Source organism: Rhododendron vialii, chromosome 9a (genome assembly GCF_030253575.1).
Source record: "Rhododendron vialii isolate Sample 1 chromosome 9a, ASM3025357v1".
Classification (NCBI taxonomy): Eukaryota; Viridiplantae; Streptophyta; class Magnoliopsida; order Ericales; family Ericaceae; genus Rhododendron; species Rhododendron vialii.
Window position 1 is genome coordinate 36,143,614 of NC_080565.1, and position 21,385 is coordinate 36,164,998.

Genomic DNA, 21,385 nt, shown 5'->3' on the forward strand with positions numbered 1-21,385 from the left:
TTACTTCCAAAAATTACTTTTAACTCATTCTTTTTTTTAGTCATAAATAAATATGCAATAAATAGTAAAAATGGGTTAAAGTTATTATTATAAATAGTAAAGATTAGAGTTAAAGTAATTTTTGATAAATAGTAAGAAAAAAAAATTTATTTCATATTTATTTACTACTAAAAATAAAGAGTTAAAAGTAATTTTGGAAGTAAAAAATATAAAAAACAAGAATGTTAAAAAAAAGAGTAATTTCGAATTTCTAAAATTAGAGCTAGAGCTTTGGCAGTTGATTGGTGGAGTGGGGTTAAAATTCTAAAAAAAAAAAGAGGGAGAGAGAGAGAGAGAGAGAAGGGAAAAGGTAAAATTTAAAAGTAACAAAAAAAGATGGTGGTTAAAGTTATTTTTGTAAATAGTAAAAAATAGAGTAAAAGTAATTTTTGATAAATAGTAAGAAAAAAAAAGAACTTTATTGCATATTTATTTACCAATAAAAAAAAGAAAGAGTTAAAAGTAATTTTTGAATGTAAAAAGTAATAAAAAAAAAGTTAACGCCTTCCGTTAGCTCCATCCGTTAAAAATTGACGGAATTGGACAGCAGGGGTTTAATTGCTAACGGAATGCTAAGTTTAGGTGTTTTTTTGTTAATAGTGAAAGTTCATGTGTTTTTTTGCAAATTGTCAAAAAGTTCAGGAGCTTTTTTGAAATTTTCCCTATTTTGTCCAATAATGATAGGGCCACAACCACGGGTCGCAACACCTACCATATCCGTTTAAGTGACACAGAATGATTGGTGGTTGCAAACTTGTCGCTCTTTCTTTACCAATTTTGCAATTCCGCATCGGCAGTTGTGATTGATGTTGTTGTCCGTTATTGTGTCCCTAACATTATTGTAGGATTTTAATTTCTGCGCTCCACTTTTTATTGATGACACTTCATTTTGTCTATGAAGTCTTCACGTTAAAAATGGATTATTAAAAAATAGAGCACGAAAATCAATTTTCTTATTGTATAAGTATTTTTTTCAACACGCTTTCAAACAATGAACATGTAGTAGGAAAGTATCCTTGTTCTCACAATAGAATGTATGTATTTCATTATGTCATAGGCTTTGATAGGTCTCCTAATTTGTGATTGATCAATTTTAGATAACAACAGCAAGTCGATGTCGTTCTATTGATTCGAATGCAAGACATTTTGATATGGCTCAGTTGTCGACGGAACACTGAGGGCAGAGACGTTATTTCCGAATGATAAATCAAAATTATTTATATCCGGTATTTGCCACTCGAATAGAAATTGTGGATATTATATCCTAAATTGTATATCCTCTTGAGGCCGAATATCCCAACACCGCTTCCCCCAATTCTTATAATATCCGTCTTTATATCAATGCCAATTTTATTTTTTTAATTTTATATCTACCTACTCGTATTCACAAAAAACAAATGAGGTTCTGATTGGCCGGTCCCTTTTTGTCCGCATCTACCCATCCAAGCCCACCCTTTTGTCAAGCTTATCCTGCATAACCCCAGTTTTAGATAAATTACCGAAAATACCTCGGTCTCCCTCAACCTTTACTGCCCCCACCAGAACTACGTCCTCCCGCCGCGACCTCCTCTAGCGGTACTAACACGCCCTCTCCGCCGCAACACCACCTTATCCTCGTCGTCATCCCTCGCCGTCCAGTCTAGATCGTTCAAAACTCTAGCTCCTAGTCCACGATCGCCGATGCCGCCGTCGACCTCGAGAATGGCGACAATGATGTTGCTGATGATCGGGACGGCGGCGGCGATTCCATGTAAGATCCACGTTCGCTGACAAGAACTTCTTTAAGAAAAAACACCGGCACCGGGGAGCTCGCTACCGCCTTCCTCTTTAGCGGAACCTCTGCCATTTGTCCGTCACCGCGGATCTTCTATTTTTGTCGATTTTGGTGGCTGAAATTTCACAGATAAAAAGAACATCATAGATATATACATATAGATGTTTTATGTATGTAATTTTGTTTTGGTGGCTGAAATTTGGGTTTCTGGTGTTTGTTGTTCTGATATGGTTTGTCCTTGTGGCAGTTAAATGCTGATAAACTTTTGCTTACCTTTTATTGTTCTATCAGTGGAGACTCATCAATGATATGGTTTGTGTTCTTAGTGTTTGTTGTTGATGACGGGGCGTTGAGATTTTCTCTTAATTTAGAGGTGTGAATGGTGCATTTAGATGTGTGAATTGTGAAGATGGATGTGAGTTATGAGGTGTATGAATTTTGGGGTGTGAATTTTGTAAGAGGTGCGAATTCTGCAAAAAATGTGTGAATTCTCTGGGTGTGAATAGTATAGATAAGGTTTGAATTCTACAAAATGATGTAAATTCACACCTCCAAAAATTCACGCATCTGAAGTGTGAATTATTGACAGGGGTGTGAATTCTAAAGAGGGTGTGAATTCTGCACATGAGTCTGAAAGTGGTGTGAATTCTTAGGGGTGTAAATTTTCGGAGGTGTGAATTCTTGAGGTATAAAAAGTGATTGGGGCAAAATAGTAAAAGCATCTTTAAAATGGGTCTAGATGAGATGACACTTTAAAAAAGAGTTTGCATGAAACCCCATGTAAAATTTGGGACCGGACAGAAATTTTATGAATCCATACACCTTGCGAATTCTTGCAAGTATTTTTAAGTCAACTAGAGGGGTAGTGTTAAATCACGAATGATGCTGCTGCAGCTCTACGAGAGGTGAGCATGGTTCGGATTGGTTCAGTTTTATAGTAAACCAAGAACCAAACCAAATCTACGGATTATGAAATTGGAGAACCAAACCAACCCATAAAAATTAAGCTGAAACAAGTGCTTTTTTATTTATTTAATTTTGTCCTTTAATTATTTTTGAATCAAAAAATCAGTGCGAAAAAATCACAAAGAATTAAGTAAACCAATAAGTGAAATTGGGCTGCTTTTATTTTTCTAACTCAGCATGCAAAATTTAAATTAAATAATTAAAAGGGAACCATTCAACAGATGAATTTCAAATAAATTTAATTCATAAATCTCAAGCACCACTTGCAAATACTTGCTAGTATTTTTAAGTTCATGGAGGGCTAATGCTAAATGCATGATGCTGCACTACAGCTGAAACCATGTAGTAAAACTTATCACAGTGTTTGAATTTTCCTGATGATAAGACTAAATTATTTTAGTTTCTTATTACAAACCAAGTATACACTTAATCGACACCCATCGACCTTATATCTTTAATCAGACAATCCAAATTACAGTACGATGACCCACCTTCGGCAACAGCTTTTTTAGTCAATTTGGCCATCTGATCAGACGAGTGTTGAAATTCTTCTCTCCTTACATCCATGAGATCTCTGATCATTGTCTCTATTATGCCCCGATCACAAGTATCTTTCATATCCAATCCAAGTTTCCATACCTCTCCCACAAACCTACTATTAACTTGTTGGTCACCAAAATATGGCCAACAAATCATTGGTACTCCGACTACGATGCTCTCCAGTATCGAATTCCACCCACTATGAGTTATGAATCCACCAATAGATTTGTGACCTAAGACCTCTTCTTGTGGAGCCCATCCAATTATGCATCCTCTTTCCCTTGTTCCTTCTAATATCTCAGTCGATAAATGACTTACCCAATCTTTCCCCATCACCACAGAATCTGGTCGAATGACCAACAAGAATTGTTTCTCACTACATACCAGACCATGCAAAAATTCCATTAGCTGGTCCTTTGCCATCATTGTAATGCTTCCGAAACTTACGTAGACTACAGATTTTGGTGATTGTGCATCGAGCCATGCCATACAACTCGTATCTTCTTCCCAGAAACTATTTGAAGAACTCGGTGAAGCAAGTCTTACCTTGAGGTGTGCGTGGAGTGGCCCCACGGTATAAACTTGTGGACAATGAGAACGTATCTGAGCAAGTACGGATCCTTCTAAATCTTCAAACGTGTTGAGTATCAGAGCTCGTGCTCGAGTAGTTTGTAGGGTTTCACTCAAAAGTATTTGCAAGTCCTGATTAGCTGCGTCTCTAGCGCGATAGAAACTTGGGAGGTCACGCTGTCGAAGAAAACCATCCATACCGGGTACGCATTTTATAGTTACATCCATATTGTTCCCTACCTTGGCAGTTTTTTTCACAGTATAAGCACGAGACTTGAAAAGAAAAAAACAAACCAACAAATGCAGATCAAAAGATTTCTGATTATAGTATTATTTTACTTCAATTTTATGATAAAAAAAATACTAGTGGATGTTTTCCTTCAAAAACAAAAAACAAAATTTCACTACCCTTGCGGTCAGGCCAGGCCTTGGGCATAGGCCTACTAGCGCCTCGAGCCTCCAGTTTTGGAAATATATTAAATATTATGTATATAAACTAATTTACAACTAGGTTAACGTAGCACAGTGGTAAAGTGCGCGTGTTTTGAGCATGATATAGCGAATTTGGTCCCTGACCCCTTCAATTTTTAACACAACAATTTTGGAACTTGTATAAAAAAAGGTTTTGAAACAATGCTTTTGAGGATTGAACTCACAATCTAAGGTATTAAAGAGGTGGTACAACCACTTTGCCAATAAGGCTAGCTTGTTTCTTATACTGAACTACTAATTAATTTACTGAAAAATGAAAGAGTCCATTTTCAAATTCTGTCTAGGGCCTCGGAAATCTGAGAACCGGGCCGGTTTGCGGCTCACAATTCCTCCACAAACACACACGTTTATATTGGGGGTCTCACAGTAATATACCCATATGACAAGCGATCAGGGAATTAACTTCAACATAGAGTACCAGACTTCTCACACGACTATATGACCAATTGACCAAAGATCAGGTCTCCGACCCTTAGCTACTTTGAAACAACACATTTCACACTGAAAAAAAAAAGCGCTTAACGATGCCATAGTCTGTACACGCATAGTAGTAATTGCAAACGATCGATCCACACATAGTAGATGTGTAGTTACGCAGATAGTTGGTACAGTATTTTATGTGCCGATGAACAGGAAACTATCAATGATTTTTCAAATTTCAAACAGTAGTTACCTTGAAAGGGAATTTCACCGGCTTCAATGAGTTTGGGGCCACAAAAGAAGGCCCAAAAGGCACAAGCGCTGGTGGTCCGGAAAATGATGACCGGGATCCCAACCTCTTCACCGACGTCAATGGCGAAACTCAATATCCCATCGGCTATGATGCAAGATGCCCGCTTTCGACCCGAGCCCCAATCCTTTCCTCCATCGGATCCCAGCAGTTCTCTGAGAAGTGGTTTTGCCGTAACTCTGAACGAACGGAACTGCTCCATGACTCTATCACCCGAACGCAGGTCGTCTTCGGGCAACCCGTCCGGAATGGCTTCGAATCGGAACCCGGAGTAGCGGGTTAACCGTGAGATCAGGGCGGTGCTGTTGCAGAGGAGACGGCAGTGAGTGAAGTGGGTGACTAGGAAGGTGACGTGGAGGCCGGCGTGGCAGAGGAGCTCGGCTAACTTGAGCATGGGGTTGACGTGGCCCTGTGCCGGGTAAGGGAAGATGAGCACGCGGGGAGGAGGGAGCTCTGTTTCTTGATCATCCATGGCTTCAAGTACTTTTCGGATCCCAAAATTGGATATTTTGATGCCCACTGAAAGATTGAAATGGTTCAGTAGCTCTGATGCAGTGATGCTTGGGAATGGATAAGAAACTGGTGTCACTAGTGGGGTGGATGGAACAGGGACCATGTGATAATTTTGATCACATACCGACCACATGTTTTGTCCAATAATGATAGGGCCACAACGACGGGTCGCTACATCAACCACATCCGCTTACGTGACACGGAATGATTGGTGGTTGCAAAGTGGTCGCTCTTTCTTTACCAATTATGCAGTGCGCGCCACAAAGGAAGCGATTGTGATTGGTGTTGTTGCCTGTTATTGTGTCTCAAGCATTATTGTAGGATTTTGATTTTTGCGCTCCACTTTTTACTGATTACGTCCCATTTTGTTCATAAAATTACTAGTAACTTCACGTTAAAAGTGGATTAGTAAAAAATGGAGCGTGAAAATCAATTTCTTTATTTCAAAGTATTTTTTTCAACACGTTTTCAAACAATAAACATGTAGTAGGACAAAGTATCCTTTCACAATAGAACGTGTGTATTTCATTATGTCATAGGCTTTTATAGGTCTCCTAATTTGTGATTGATCAATTTGAGATACCAACAGCAGGACGATGTCGTTCTATTGATTCGAACGCGAGACATTTTCATATGGCTCAATTGTTGACGGGATATTGAGGGTAGATACGTTATCTCCGGATGATATATCGGAATTACTTATTACTTATATCCGGTATTTGCCACTTGGATAGAGATTGTGGATATTATATCCTAAATTGTATATCCTCCTAAGGCCGAATATCCCAACACCACCTCCCCGGTTTTTATTGTATCCGTCTTCATATCAATGCCAATTTTTTATTTTTTATTTCATATCTACCTACTCGTATCCACAAAAAACAAACCAAACATATACATATTTTCTATTCAATAAATTACTCAAATAAACCATCTACAACATATTTTTCATATATACACACCCTATGACTATACCGTGCTACATTACTCGAAACTAATCTGGTCATCAAAGATAGGAGCTGGTTTTAGGAACTGCACACTAAAGTTGGGTTCCACAAAGATGATCAAAATTATTCAACTTTAGATCTCATCGAGAACACCATTCTTGCCAAGAATTGTCAATCAGGAATCGACACATGATTTCGGATCCGATTTATTTTGAGATAAATGATTTATTTTAAGATATTGTGTCTTGGCCGAATCTTTTTGCCTGCTAATTAAGTGCTTATCACTTCATTGGTTAAGACAAAATTTGTTCGTATTGCCATTCACTTTTGTTTAGTGGTTGGGCAAAAAATGAATGACCCACAGAATTTGGTGGCGATCTTTTATTTTTAAGAAGTATCACATGGCATGGCAATGTTGTTATGAGAGTGGTTTGCGTTTTCTTCAAATTTCCCAAAATAAAAGGGCCTAAGATATAATATACTGTCTAGTCCAAATCTGTGTTCTTGCTAATTAAATACTCCCTCGGTCACCATTCTTTAGTCACTTTTGAGAGTCTGTATTACTTTTCAATTTATTATATCTTGCAATCTATAATCGTTTAGGTAATTTTGAAAATATCATTTAAAAGAGTTCATTAAAATCTATCAAACAAGATCTATATTGCATATAAATAATAGTATCACCAATTAAGAGTTATAATAAATTTTTTATCCGATTGAGATAAGACAATAGACAAAAGAAAGGAGACGGAAGGAGTACATCACTTGGTTGGTTGCCAGCCCAGAGAGTGAATTTCAAAGAAACTTGTTTGGGTTTTAAGAAATCCATACACCTTGCGAATTCTTGCAAGTGTTTTAAAGTCCCCTAGAGGGGTAATACAATCATGCATGATGCTGCATCTCTACGGCTGAAACTACACCCATCAATCTTATATCTCTAACTAGACAATCCAAATTACCGTACGATGACCCACCTTCAGTAACAGCATTTTTAGCTAATTTGGCCATTCGGTCGGACGCTTGTTTAAATTCTTGTCGCCTCACATCCATGAGATCTCTGATCACCTTCTCTATTGTGACTCGATCACAAGTATCTTTCATATCCAATCCAAGCTTCCATACCTCTCCCACAAACCTACTATTAATATGTTGGTCACCAAAGCATGGCCAACATATCATTGGTACTCCGGCGACAATGCTCTCCAGTGTTGAGTTCCACCCACTATGAGTTAGGAACCCGCCAGTAGATTTGTGACATAGGACCTCTTCTTGTGGAGCCCATCCAACTATGAATCCTCTCTTTTTCGTGGCCTCCAATATCTCCGCCGATAAATGATTTTCCCAATCTTTGCCCATCACAGAATTTGGTCGAATAACCCACAAGAATCGTTTCCCACTATTTACAAGACCATGCCAAAATTCCATTAGTTGGTCCTTTGTCGTCATTGTAATACTTCCAAAACTTATGTAGATCACAGATTTTAGCGGTTGTGTATCGAGCCATGTCATACAACTCATATTTTCTTCCCACAAACTATTTGAAGTAATCGGTGAAGCAAGTCTTTCCTTGAGGTGTGCGTGGAGTGGCCCTAAGGTATAAATTTGTGGACATTGGGAACGAGCCTGAGCAAGAATGGATCCTTCTAACTCTTCAAACGTGTTGAATATCATAGCTCGTACTCGAGTAGTTTGCAGGGTTTCTCTCAAAAGTATTTGCAAGTGATCATGATCATCTTTATCTCTAGCACGATAGAAACTTGGGAGGTCTCGCCGTCGAAGAAAACCATCCACACCGGTAATGCCTTTTATAGGTTCATCCATATTGTTTCCTACGTTTCCAGTTTTCACAAATAGTATTATAAACCCAAGACTTGCAAATAAACAAACAAACACAACACATGTACATCAAATTCATCTGATTTGTCCATATATATATGCTGGGATGGTACAAAGCAAATGTAGAGCGGCCGACCTGTCATTAATCTCGGCAATCGACACACGGCTCGGATCTTAATTGAGTAATAGACCATTCAAATTTGTAGGCGCTTAGGTTCAATATGAGTCATCCGTGCCAAGACGAACAACTGGATTGATCGCTTTACAAGGGGTGCTAAGCAAACTTTTGATATTTTGTGAAAGCATAGAGTACGTTTTCTTTCAGAAATAAGAAAAATTTATCCAATTTTCATGAGTAATTATTGGGTGGCCCCGAGATCTTAAAATTAATATTATGTGATTGTCAAAGGGTCAAAACTTAATGAAATGTTGCATCTCTAGGAGAAGTTATTATATACACATTGAGAATCAGGCTCCACCCGTGCAGAGCCCTTTGGAGCAATCAATAAATTTTCGAATGGGGGATTACCTTGAAAGGGAATTTCACCGGCTTCAATGAGCTTGGGGCCACAAAAGTAGGCCCAAAAGTTACAGGCTGCGGTCGTCCTGAAAACAATGACTGGGATCCCAATCTCTTCAGCAACGTCAATGGCAAAACTCATTATCCCGTCGGCTATAATACAAGACACCCGCTTCCGGCCCGAGTCCGAATCCTTTTCCCGATCGGACCTCAGCAATTCTCCGAGAAGTGGTTTTGCCGTCGCTGTAAACGATCGGAACAGCTCCATGATTTTATCACGCGGGTCGTCTTCGGGCAACCCGTCCGGAATGGTTTCGAAACGGAACCCGGAGTAGCGGGTCAACTGGGATGGGGCATTGCTGTGACGGAGGAGGCGGCCGTGGATGTGATCGGTGAGGAGGAAGGTGACGTGGATGCCGGCGTGGCAGAGAAGCTCGGCCAGCTTGAGCATGGAGTTGACATGGCCCTGTGCTGGGTAGGGGAAGATGAGCACGTGGGGAGGGAGCTCTGTTTCTTGATCACCCATGGCTCAAGGTGGTATACTCTTTGTATCCAAGAAAGAGATCTTTGGAGTTATTTTAAGTTGAAATGGTTCAATTGGATTCATAATATACAGAGAACAACCAGTCCACCAAACTTCAAATTTGGTAGAACTACCTGTCTACCATTGAGGCATGGGAATTGGTAGAAATTTCAAATTTAGCACGCTTCATTAAGAACGACCAGTAGGGAGGTTTTGGTCTTTCTTTTTTTCTTTTTTGACAATAGGAGGTTAGGGATTACTTGTCAGTAGTTACAACAGGAGTCGAACACCTCTTTCATGAGAACTCGAACTCAGAACCTCTTTCTTGAGAGAAAGAGTAAGGAACCAACCACACTAGGTAGTGTTCCTTGGGTATTGGTCTTTCACTTGGATAAGAAATTGGGGTGGACAAGACAGAGACGAAGTAATTTTGACCCATTTTCTCTGACCGAGTAATTATTCAGCGCTCCCGGAGTATCACGTGGCGTTGCCTACATGGTACTCCCAACCATTTACTGCCTTGAGACAAATTTTGCGTTAGATTTATTGTCATTCACTTTTGTTCGGTGGTTGGGGAGACAAGGAAATGTCCTACAGAATTTAGTGGCGATCTTTTATTTGTAAGAAGTATCACACGTAGAGGTGTTGAACGGGCAGTGCCGTGCCGGCTTGGCCCGTTTAGTTTCGTGCCAACCGTGCTTCGTGTTGTGCCGTGCCGGCCCGTTTACTTAAATTGTGTCGTGCCATGCCATGCCATGCCATTTGCAATCGTGTCGTGCCATGCCGGGCCCATTTACTTAAATCGTGTCGTGCCATTTTTCAATCGTGTCGTGTCGTGCCGGTCCGTTTACTTGATCGTATCGTGCCGTGCTGGCCCGTTTACGGTTTACTTGGTCATGTCATACTGTTTTTAATCGTGTCTTGTCGTGCTGTGCTGGGTCGTGTTCGTTTAGAGGTGTCAATTTTTTTTTCCTTATTTCTTGTTAGATCCAGGGGTAAATAATATTTTGATAAGTTTTTTTATTTTACTTGTTATCTTGTAATGTCAAATTTACAAACCAAACCCTATTCACTAACACTAACACAAACAAAAATAATTCATTTTCATTGAATAAAAATTGATAATTTTTTAAAAAAATCTTCGTTACATAAAACGCAATGTATGTGGCACATACTATGTGCGGTATTCTGTCATGTTTGATTCAAAGTTTTTTAATCATATAAAAAATTTTAAAAGTTTATTTTAGTTAAATCACAAAGCTAAAATGTCTTGTTTACTAATTTTACCATATATTAGCCACATAGCGAGTCAATTTTTTTTACCTTAATTAACGACATTATGAGTCATGACTCATGACATAGAAAGTCAATTTATTTAATAAAATTAATATTATTTTTTACATTAATTAATGACATTATGAGTCATAACATATTGAGTGAATTTATTTAATTTTTTTTTTTGTTTTTTCGTGCCATGTGCCATGCTTGTGTCGTGCTATGCCCGCCCACTTTCGTGCCTGTGCCTGTCCACATGCCCACTTCGACCGTGCTGTGTCGTGCCGTGCCGGCCCAGCCCACTTGACCTCTATAATCACACGGCAATGTTGTTATGAGAGTGGTTTGCGTTTTTTTCAAATTTCCAAAAATAAAAGGGCCTATGATATAAATTATAATAGTGTCTGGTCCAAATCTGTGTTCTTGCTTAAGCCCAGCCCAGAGAGTGATGGTCTTGGGCTTAGCTCCAGCCTACAGGGGAGACGACCAAAATTTCAAACCAAACATACACTTACAAGTCCCTTTGGATGGAATGATTTCAAGAGAAAAGAAAAGAAAGAGTTTTGGTTTCTAACCAAATCACTCATTTGGATTGACTATTTTGGTGAGAAAAATAGCGAAAAGTACAGAAATGAAATGTTTTGATTGGCTTATCCCTTTTCTCACCCAATCTCACAAAAAATGGTGAGATTTTGTAAGAAATGACTCTCCTTTCTTATCTCACCCTTTCTCATCATCCAAAGGGGCTGTTAATCTACGACTGAAACCATGTAAACCTCGTCACATTTTTCGAATTTTCCTTAAGATTAGACTTACTGCTATTTTTTTTTTTTTGGTGAAAAGAAAGCTAACATATTAATTAAAATAGAGTTCTGGGGTACGAGACCCCTACAAAGTCATTCCGAAACTGAGATACAGTAACAATAGGAATAAGACTAAAGTTAATAAAGCCGACACCATTGCTGAGAGCATCTTTTGCCAAACCGTCAGCGCAACCATTTGCCTCACGAAAAACATGCTTGATGTTTGTTGAGGCGAACTTCTGAAGAAGAAACCTGCAATCGCAAACCAAGTTATGCAAAGGATGGGCATCACTGATATTCTCTTGCATCAGATTGACAATTTCTTATGCATCCACTTCAATGTCCAAATTTGGGATGTTTGAATCCACCCCTAGCTGTAAACCGTCCCTTAAAGCCCAAAGTTCAGCCGCAAGCGCTGAAACTGTGCCAATATGGCGCTGAAAGCCTCTGATACATTGGCCATTCCAGTCGCGAATAATGCCACCCGTTGCTGCGATTCCCCGGCTATTTACGGCGCCATCAGAGTTGAGTTTGAATCTCCCTAGAGAAGGGGGAATCCAACCCACCTGAAAATGTCTAGGCCTCGTAATCCGAGAGGGCTTGGAGCAAACAAAATACCATGCCGTTGCGCAGGCAAGAATATCCTGAAATGTAATTAGTCTAGCACGAATGTGTCCCGGATCAAGAGGATTGGAGTCACGAAAATGTCTTTGGTTTCTATTCAACCAAATGAACCAACAAGCAAAGGGAAAGACACAAGACCAAGGTATACCTAACTCATGGATGACTATTGAAGTGCAATTAGATTTAAGCCAAAAGGAAATGATGCATGATTATTGAACCCCTGAAGAGTTTGGCCCTGGATGATGGAGTTAATATCGGGTGGAAGAACCATACCAATCTTAGACTTACTAGTATCTTACAAACCAAACCAAACATACACTTAATCTACCCCCATCAATCTTATATCTCTAACCAGACAATCCAAATTACCGTATGATGACCCACCTTCAGTAACAACATTTTTAGCTAATTTGCCCATTCGATCAGACAATTGTTTAAATTCTTGTCGCCTCAAATCCATGAGATCTCTGATCATCTTCTCTATTGTGACTCGATCACAAGTATCTTTCATATCTAATCCAAGCTTCCACACCTCTCCCACAAACCTACTATTAATATGTTGGTCACCAAAGTATGGCCAACAAATCATTGGTACTCCGGCGACAATGCCCTCCAGCGTTGAGTTCCACCCACAATGAGTTAGGAATGCACCAATAGATTTGTGACCTAGGACCTCTTCTTGTGGAGCCCATCCAACTATGCATCCTCTTTCCTTTGTACCCTCCAATATCCCTGTCGGTAAATAGTTTTCCCAATCTTTGCCCATCACAGAATCTGGTCGAATGACCCACAAGAATCGTTTCCCACTATTTACCAGACCATGCCAAAATTCCATTATCTGGTCCTTTGTCATTATCGTAATACTGCCGAAACTTACGTAGATCACAGAATTTTGCGATTGTGCATTGAGCCATGTCATACAACTCATATCTTCTTCCCACAAACTATTTGAAGTAATCGGTGAAGCAAGTCTAACCTTGAGGTGCGCATGGAGTGGCCCGATGGCATAAATTTGTGGATATAGAGAACGTGCTTGAGCAAGAATGGGTCCTTCCAAGTCTTCAAATGTGTTGAGTATCATCGCTCGCGCTCGAGTAGTTTGCAGGGTGTTTCTCAAAAGTATTTGCAAGTGATCATGATCAGCCATGTCTCTGCCGCGATAGAAACTTGGGAGATCACGCCGTCGGAGAAAACTTTCCATACCGGAAACGCATTTTATAGGTACATCCATATCGTTTCCTACGTTTGCAGATTTCACGAGTATTATAAACACGAGACTTGCACACACACAACAACAACAACAACATCACATGTAGATCAAGTTCATCTAATTTATCTAAAACAGAAAATTTTGATACTGTAAAAATACAATTTATCGAAGATATTGGATATTTTCTATCAGAATTAAGAATTCGAAAAAAATTATCAAAATTTCATGAGTAATTATTTTGTGGTCCTGAGATCATAAAAAATTAGTCGTCTCTGGTGTACTCCCCCTCACCATAAGCATCAGTAGTTTTGAAACTTGGGAAGGAAAGAGAAAAGAAGAGAATATAATAAAAAGGAAAAGTTGAGAAAAAATTAGAGAGATAATTAAACTTGTTTTTTAAACTTTCTCTCTTCTTTCTCTAGAAGCCAAACAATGGAAATAAATTTTTTCCTTCATTTCTATTGCTTTCCCTAAGTTCCAAACTCGCTCTAATTTAATTCTATGTTGTATCTCAATCTAATATGTGATTTCTTTTGCCCAAAATTTATATATTGGTGGAGGATTATAAAGGAATTAGTGACTTAACAAATTCGGCGTTTCTTCATAAATTCATACTCTAGATCTTTCCCTTTTAGCCAATAAATACAATTAGATAGGTTAAGAGTCACGTGAACCTAAAGAGCGTGCTGTCCCTAAAAAACAACATGCGTGTTGGGCTGGTCTGTGCCGTCCATGCTTGGCAATGGATGGCTCAAATTGCATCTCAATTGAACAGATCTTAGTTGTCCATTACCGAACATAGACGGCCTAGATCGGCCCAACATGCATTCTATCCCTAAGGAGACACTAGACAAGAGGCACGCTCAATTCGATTCACATGCTAAGTTCTGCTAAGATTGTTTGGGGCTTTTTTTATTTTGTCCTTAATGGAAATTTTTTCGTGTTTGTTAATTTGCGCCTAACTTTTGTAGATTATTGATTCGTCTCGCTAAGACGAATCAGAAAAGTTTAAAATTATGACTTTTACACAAATATTTTTGAAAATATCCAAGAAAAAGTCCCAAAAGATTTTTGACCTTTTGAATTCTCTCTTCGTGGATCAAAAAAAAATTTCTCTCTTTAAGATGAAATAATAATCTACAAAAAATTAGGCACAAAACTAACAAATGTAAAATAAAATTTGAATAAAAATAAAACAAAAAAAATCCCAAAATTTTAGCGGGCACCACATGGTATCACCCCGCACTGAAAAAGTGGGTATATTCCACGTGATACCCGCTCGGCACATCCGGATCATCCAATACATTTTTGAACGGCTCGAATTAAAACCCTCTCTCTCCTCACATTCCAACGCTCTCTCACTCTTCTTTTTCTCTCTCTAGATTTGAGCCGTCCAAAAATGCAATGGACGGCTCGGATGTGCTAAGCGGACACCACGTGGTATCCATTCGACACTATAGGAGATGTACCTTGGAAGGGAATTTCACCGGCTTCAATGAGTTTAGGGCCACAACTATAGGCCCAAAAGGCACAGGCGCCGGTAGTCCGGAAAATAATGATTGGGATCCCAATCTCTTCAGCAACGTCAATGGCAAAACTCAGTACCCCATCGGCTATGATACAAGATACCCGCTTCCGCCCCAACTCCGAATCTCTTGACCTGTCGGACCCCAGCAATTCTCCGAGAAGTGGTTTCGCCGTCAACCTGAACGAACGGAACAGCTCTGTGACCGTATCACCCGTACGCGGGTCGTCTTCGGGTAACCCGTCCGGAATAGTTTCGAATCGGAACCCGGGGTAGCGGGCTAGCTGCGAGTGGACGGTGCCGTGACGGAGGAGACGGCGGTGGTTAAAGTGGGTGACTAGGAAGGTGACGTGGAGGCCGGCGTGGCACAGGAGCTCGGCTAACTTGAGCATGGGGCTGACGTGGCCCTGTGCAGGGTAAGGGAAGATGAGCACGTGGGGAGGGAGCTCTGTTTCTTGATCATCCATGGCTTAAGGTTCTGTTTGGATCCAAAAGTAAGCTTGATTAGGATCGAGTCAGATAAGTTTCGAAGACAAATGGATGATTGGGAGAAGAAAAACATAGAACACTATTCTTTATCAGGCTTAAAGACTTTAGAGCTTTTGTGATTTGTTTTGGAATTTGCAAAATAAATGAGAGATTATCTCCTCCCCATCAGTGGTATCAGAGCACGGGTGACCAACTCTATATTCCGCTGCCAATTCCGACGAGAATCGAGAAGTTCAGGCCATTGTAATACTTTGGTCCGAAATCAAAGTGTTCAATACTCAATTTAGATCACAAAAGTAGTTTTTTTCTTCACAGGACGAATACACTGGTACCTGTCTGACGACGATCCAACGTTGCGGTGGGTTCCACGCGCCCTAATAAGTTGAGCAAGTGAGATCTAATCTCACCCTCGAACCGGTCTTCCTCATCACCGGTGTGCCAAGCCGTGCCAAGCTGCTGAGACGAAGGTGCAACAACCTAGCACAACTACAGGCGAAGTATTTGACGCTGCAACTCGCGCTCGAGGTCTCCGCGCTAACAGATCGAAGAAACGTCTTTTAGTTTCATCTTTCATCATCATCAGAAAGAAAAGAGATCATCATCAGAAAGAAAAGAGAGAGAAAAAGTGGTTAGGCAATTAAGGCAAATCAAGGTCAACCACAGCTAACCCCCTGCTGTTACAAGTTAGTCAGTCCAAGCTCAGAAGTTTCAAAGGTTTTACTTTGAACCCAAACGGACAAGATATTGACGTGACGACAGTTGCCAGTTGCCACAAGCAATTTAGACGGTGTATTTGACGGTGCAAGCTCAAATGGCTAAAGAAACCAATTTCTTTACACTACCACGTTCGGGCAAGGAGAAATACAAGAATTTGAGTATCCAGATGTGAGTGCTCTTGCAATCCCAAGAGATATGAGATTTGGTAGATGTGGAATACATGGAGTATTTCCAAAGAGGAAGAAGCGAAGCTTGCAAATGCGCAAAAAGCAACGCTTCGTGAAGCGCAAAAGAAGGTATATATATAGATGTCTTTTTTTTTTGCTCTTTACACGCATCGATATCTAATCAAATTATTTTTTGTACAAGAATTTTCCTTAAAGATTGGTAAAACATTTTGTTATGAGCTAGCTAGATAAAGTTAGATTGACGGTAAGATAGATTTGAGTTCAAGTGGCACACGGAACATACGAGATGAACGGTTTAAAATTTACCGGTATACTATTTCCCTCCTGGAAGGCAGTTGGAAGAAAAGGTGGATATAGGTATAGCTAGCCCTTGGTTTTACGTTGATTTTGATGACAAATTGATTATATTCATCCACTCTGTTTTCCTCAGAAATTGGGAGTTCATCCTCCATAAGGTGTTTAGATACAGCTACTCATATCTCATTTATAGGTCTATGTTTCTATCTTTGCTAGCATATAGGGCCGGCTCAAGACTTTCGAAGACCGGAAGCGCGCTCCGAAAACGAGGCCTTTATGCATTTTTTTATTAAAAGAAATCAAAATAGCAAATTCAAAACAAATAAAGAATATGTATTTGCTATGGAATATGCCTTACTATTCCCAAGTTCAAACTAAAGGTACGCACACATCTCTCTCTAAAAATTGCACTTTTACACTTTTTAGTGATAAAGTGTTATTTAATACAATCTCCAAGTAAAGAAATTTAAACTGCACTCATTTCACAGAAGGCTTCTTTTTCTATTTTTTATGTTTGCCAAGCCAATGAAGGCAATAAGTTTGCTTTACAGTTGGCATTTGTGTCTATCCCACATTGTCTGTGTAAGAAAGAAGACTATTTTAGCTGCTATAAATATAAATTTGGTGGATCTAGCACACCTACATGTAAGAAAAGATGCCTTTTTTGTTTCTAAAGTTGGGCCTAATACTTCAGTGGGCGAATATTGGATAATCATTAATTCTGAACATAATATAAATAGGCTCTACCATAATTCTGGGGCCCTTGGTTGGGGTTCAAATTCGCAACTCCTATTTTCAACCCTTTTTGTATTAATTTCTCACCTACACAATTTATTAGTTTCTTCTAGTAGCCGTGCTATGCAAATTTGATTTCTGTCGTAGACCATCAACCTTTTCAAACAAACATAACAAGATTGAGAATAACTTATTCACGGAGGACAATTTGGACAATTTAAGTTATTTACAAAAGTGCTCAATCTCGGTCATTCAAAATTGTTTTGGACAATTTGGATTAAAAATCATCTATTACTGGTAATAAATTATCTATTAGCTCTGTAATAACTTATTCACAAAGCTCCATGAATAAATTATTCTCAACAAAATTATAGGAACCAGTTTCGATTATCGTAAACCTATGACTCTGTTCACACCGGTCAGGGGTTTATTTTTTAGGAAAAAAAGAAGAAAGATATGTAGTAGCTAGGTATAGTTGATGTTTAGCATAATTTTCTGTTCAACTTAATATTCATAAAAACTCCTTGAATCAACCATTAATCTTGGGAATAGATATTGGAAAATTATGAAAATATGAATCAAAGTAGAATGAAGTTAGATAAGACGATTCTAAAGATGTTATAGATGGTGAATTTTTTTTTAATCATTTTCGACTGTCATCACACAAATGATTAATATTTTGAAAATTTGACGCAAGTCATGTCATGTAGAAATTCAAAAAAGTACAACCATATCGAATAATTGTTTCCAAACTCGATCACCCTAATTCATAAGGAATCACATGGTGAGGCCCCCGCTAGTGACCGAGAGAATCGATCTCCAACACCTTATACAATAGTTCGGGAGTGTCGCCACGTGGTACTCTGAACTACTTTACAACAACACAATATTTCTGTGGGGTATATCGCTAATTAAGTGTAAGGACCCAAAAAAACGTGTAATTGTGAAGTGGTCCTGGACTATTGAGTAATTACTCATCCATGCGGAGTCTCCTCAAGGCCGCCACCATCCGGTCTCGTTTCGACCGGTATCCCGGGTTCCGATTCCAGAACCTCCGCGACGGGCTTCCGATGGAGACTCCGCGTTCCTTCCTGTTGACGTCGTCCGACTGGCAAGAGGACTCTCCGGTCGCCCGGAGATCGTCGTTCGCGTGCATCATAGTGGATTTGATGATGGCGAGCTACGGAGTTGATGTGGCTGAAGAGGTTGGGATCCCGGTTACGTGTTACTGCAATTCGCTCCGGTCCTTCAGATGTTTGGGCTGTTTTTTTGTGTCCCTAAACTCATTGAAGCAGGGGAACTTCCTTTTCAAAGTAGTATTAAAATGTTGTGCATTTTCTTCAGTTTTGGCCATCTCCCATACTCAACCTAATGAGTAAAACCACAGAAATTAATACACAGCGAGAATTGAATCAGTAATTAGTATTATGTAATCATGCATGCGATTTTTCAATCTCACTTAGGCGACTGATTTTAGCACTCCTCCTACCACAAGTATGAGAAAAGTTTTACACAAATGGTACGTTTGAACAGTGAGAAAAACACATCGCCAAGGCATATTCATCTCCTGTTATTCTGCTTCCCCAGCGGAGACGCGGAGTTATAAATAACTTAAATGGAGTAGTTTTATTTTAAATTCCAAGCTTAAATTTAAGAATACACGTAATGAAAGCTTAAGAATTTTTGTAATCAAGTCAAATACATATGGAATTTTAGATTTTAAGTTTCGGTCCCCTTCGTGTAAATCCTCGCTCCGTCCATGAAGAGAGTGTAGTAGTATCAGCGGCCAAAAAGAAATATGTAACTGTTGAGCAGCAACTAATTAAAATCCTACTACGTAGGTACAATGGTGTGCAATGCTATCTGTAAAATTGGGGACACATTAGAGGGTGTTTCCGTAACGAAACATTTTTCACAAATGCGATTGTCGGATTGTATGCCAAAAGTCGACGTCTACCGCTCTCATCATTTCCCCCACCGCACTCAATCTCACCTTTCAAAAGTTTTTGGACGGTCCGGACCATTGATTGCCGAAACGGACGGTGAGATTGGGGGAGCGGTGAAAATAGTATTGTTGCATCCATCTTACAAAGAATGAAAAAGAAAGGATTATGCTCATTAATTATCTCGGTAATACGGATACTACTATCTGTTTTCTTTGATGTGTTTTTACCAAGAAAATGAGCAGTTGCATACAATTTGTTTCGTGATCATGTTCTTAACTTCTTATCATATTTGTGCAAACTGCGAATGCATGCGTACATGGTAGGAGACGATCTGAACGTCCCCATAAAAAACGTTCCGTGTCTCCAGGGCCGGCTCATAAGTTTTGGAGGCTGGAAGCAAATCTCTTGAACGAGGCCTCCCTATGTTTTTCATACAAAAGTGATCTACAAAAAGTCTCATAAAAAAAACCATTACAAAAGATTTACCATTACGAAATAGAAGCATATTATCCAAAACAAAAAATGCAACTATTACAATACCTTAAAATTCATCATTTGAAAATTAGTCTTCTCGCACTTTTTGCTGCAAACGTACTAATTCAGTCTCCATAGTCCTCAACTCCTCAGGCGTTTCTTTTCTCTCTCTCTTTTTTTTTTTGGATCACTCCAGTGTTTCTAATGAGTAATTCTATCGTTTGGGTCTATTTTGTGACTCCTAAATTTTAATTGGGTCTATTTTGTGTAAATGAGGCTCAATGCAAAAAAAAAAAAAAAAAGGGATATATATAGGGATCCTAGAATTTTGGGGCCCTCGTTTTTTACCTTTTTTGGAGGCCCGAAGCACGTGCTTCCTTGGCATACCCCTTTAGCCGGCCCTGCGTGTCTCGAAGGTTTGCTCCGACGTCGGGACCTCTTAAAGTTTTTTTACGTGTTGACGACTTGTCAGACGAGATTTTCAAACGGATCGTGAATGCCGTGACACAAGCCCACCGGGCAGGCGCTATAATACTTCATACATTTGAAGAGCTAGAAGGACCGGCAATTGCTCAAATACACTCTCAATGTCCGAATGTTTATGCAATCGGACCACTCCCTGAACACCTGAAGACTAGACTCACTCCCCTTATCCCTTCAAAATGCGTAAAGAAACAAGATGCGAGTTGCATCGCGTGGCTGGACGCACAATAGCTGAGATTTGTGATTTATATATATAAGCTTTGGAAACATCGAACTGAAAAATAACGGAAATCGATTCTTGTGGGCGCTTCCAAAAATAGCTGAGAAAGAATGGAAAAATCAAATTCCGCCCAAGCTCCTTGAGGAATCGAGGAGAAAGGGGTACATAGTTGCATGGGCTCCACAGGAGGAGGTTGTGGCTCATAGAGCAGTTGGTGGGTATCTGACTCATTGCGGATGGAGTTTAGCTATGGAGAGCATCATTGCGGGAGTTCCAATGCTAGGTTGGCCCTATTTTGCGAACCAACAGTGCGTCAGCTGATTGATTGCCGAGCTACGGAAAATTGGGTTGCACATGAAAGGCACTTATGATCGAGTCATAATCGAGAAGATGATAAACGAGCTGATGGATACCATGAGAGAGAAGTTTTCGCAATCGACAAATGAAATGGCAAAACTGACTAAAAAAGAGAAGTTTTCGCAATCGACAAATGAAATGGCAAAACTGGCTAAAAAGGCTGTTGGTAAAGGTGGGTCATTGGACACCTATTGAACACATAATCGATTTGGAAGGAATGAAACAAAATAAATTTATTTTTCTTGTAATCTCTTCGTCCAATAAGGCTTAGGAAGTGTAACAATAAATCCAAGATATCATATGGAGAATTGTGTATTATAGTTAAACACATTCAGTGTTTGATATATCGTTTGTAAATGAACATTGATCTTTAATTGTTCAATCTATTCTTTGGTAATTTAACTTGCTTGATCTTATGTTTTTTTTTTAAAACTTGGGTTCAATCAAATTGTTCGGATGATTGCCCTAATGTTGGATCAAACCGATGAGATCAGCCCACAAACTTGTTCAACCGAGAAGGGCTCGATCAATGCGAAAATAAGGCTCGAGCTGTGCTTACATATTATTGTCTCAGCTCGGGCTCGACTCGCGA

The 21,385-nt window shown here is 39.4% G+C and overlaps 4 protein-coding genes across 4 annotated transcripts; 1 reads left to right on the plus strand and 3 right to left on the minus strand.

Annotated features, from left to right (window-relative positions):
- Nucleotides 1-3,005: 3,005 nt before the first annotated feature.
- Nucleotides 3,006-5,703, minus strand: LOC131300151 (7-deoxyloganetic acid glucosyl transferase-like). Its single transcript, XM_058325860.1, has 2 exons — nt 5,055-5,703; nt 3,006-4,125 (listed from the first exon to the last, which is right to left on the minus strand). The coding sequence occupies exons 1-2, from the start codon at nt 5,581-5,583 to the stop codon at nt 3,206-3,208; spliced, it is 1,449 nt and encodes a 482-aa protein (XP_058181843.1). The 5' UTR covers nt 5,584-5,703; the 3' UTR covers nt 3,006-3,205.
- Nucleotides 5,704-7,328: 1,625 nt separating this feature from the next.
- On the minus strand, nt 7,329-9,558 carry LOC131300148 (7-deoxyloganetic acid glucosyl transferase-like). Its single transcript, XM_058325857.1, has 2 exons — nt 8,937-9,558; nt 7,329-8,400 (listed from the first exon to the last, which is right to left on the minus strand). The coding sequence occupies exons 1-2, from the start codon at nt 9,451-9,453 to the stop codon at nt 7,454-7,456; spliced, it is 1,464 nt and encodes a 487-aa protein (XP_058181840.1). The 5' UTR covers nt 9,454-9,558; the 3' UTR covers nt 7,329-7,453.
- Nucleotides 9,559-11,580: 2,022 nt separating this feature from the next.
- Nucleotides 11,581-16,356, minus strand: LOC131300154 (7-deoxyloganetic acid glucosyl transferase-like). Its single transcript, XM_058325864.1, has 3 exons — nt 15,709-16,356; nt 14,832-15,365; nt 11,581-13,391 (listed from the first exon to the last, which is right to left on the minus strand). The coding sequence occupies exons 2-3, from the start codon at nt 15,352-15,354 to the stop codon at nt 12,472-12,474; spliced, it is 1,443 nt and encodes a 480-aa protein (XP_058181847.1). The 5' UTR covers nt 15,355-15,365; nt 15,709-16,356; the 3' UTR covers nt 11,581-12,471.
- A 1,937-nt stretch (nt 16,357-18,293) lies between these two features.
- LOC131299850 (7-deoxyloganetic acid glucosyltransferase-like) lies at nt 18,294-20,988 on the plus strand. The gene is made up of 4 exons (XM_058325424.1): nt 18,294-18,567; nt 20,206-20,418; nt 20,537-20,719; nt 20,798-20,988. Exons 1-4 carry the CDS (start codon nt 18,294-18,296, stop codon nt 20,986-20,988), a joined length of 861 nt encoding a protein of 286 aa, XP_058181407.1.
- The last annotated feature ends 397 nt before the right edge of the window (nt 20,989-21,385 follow it).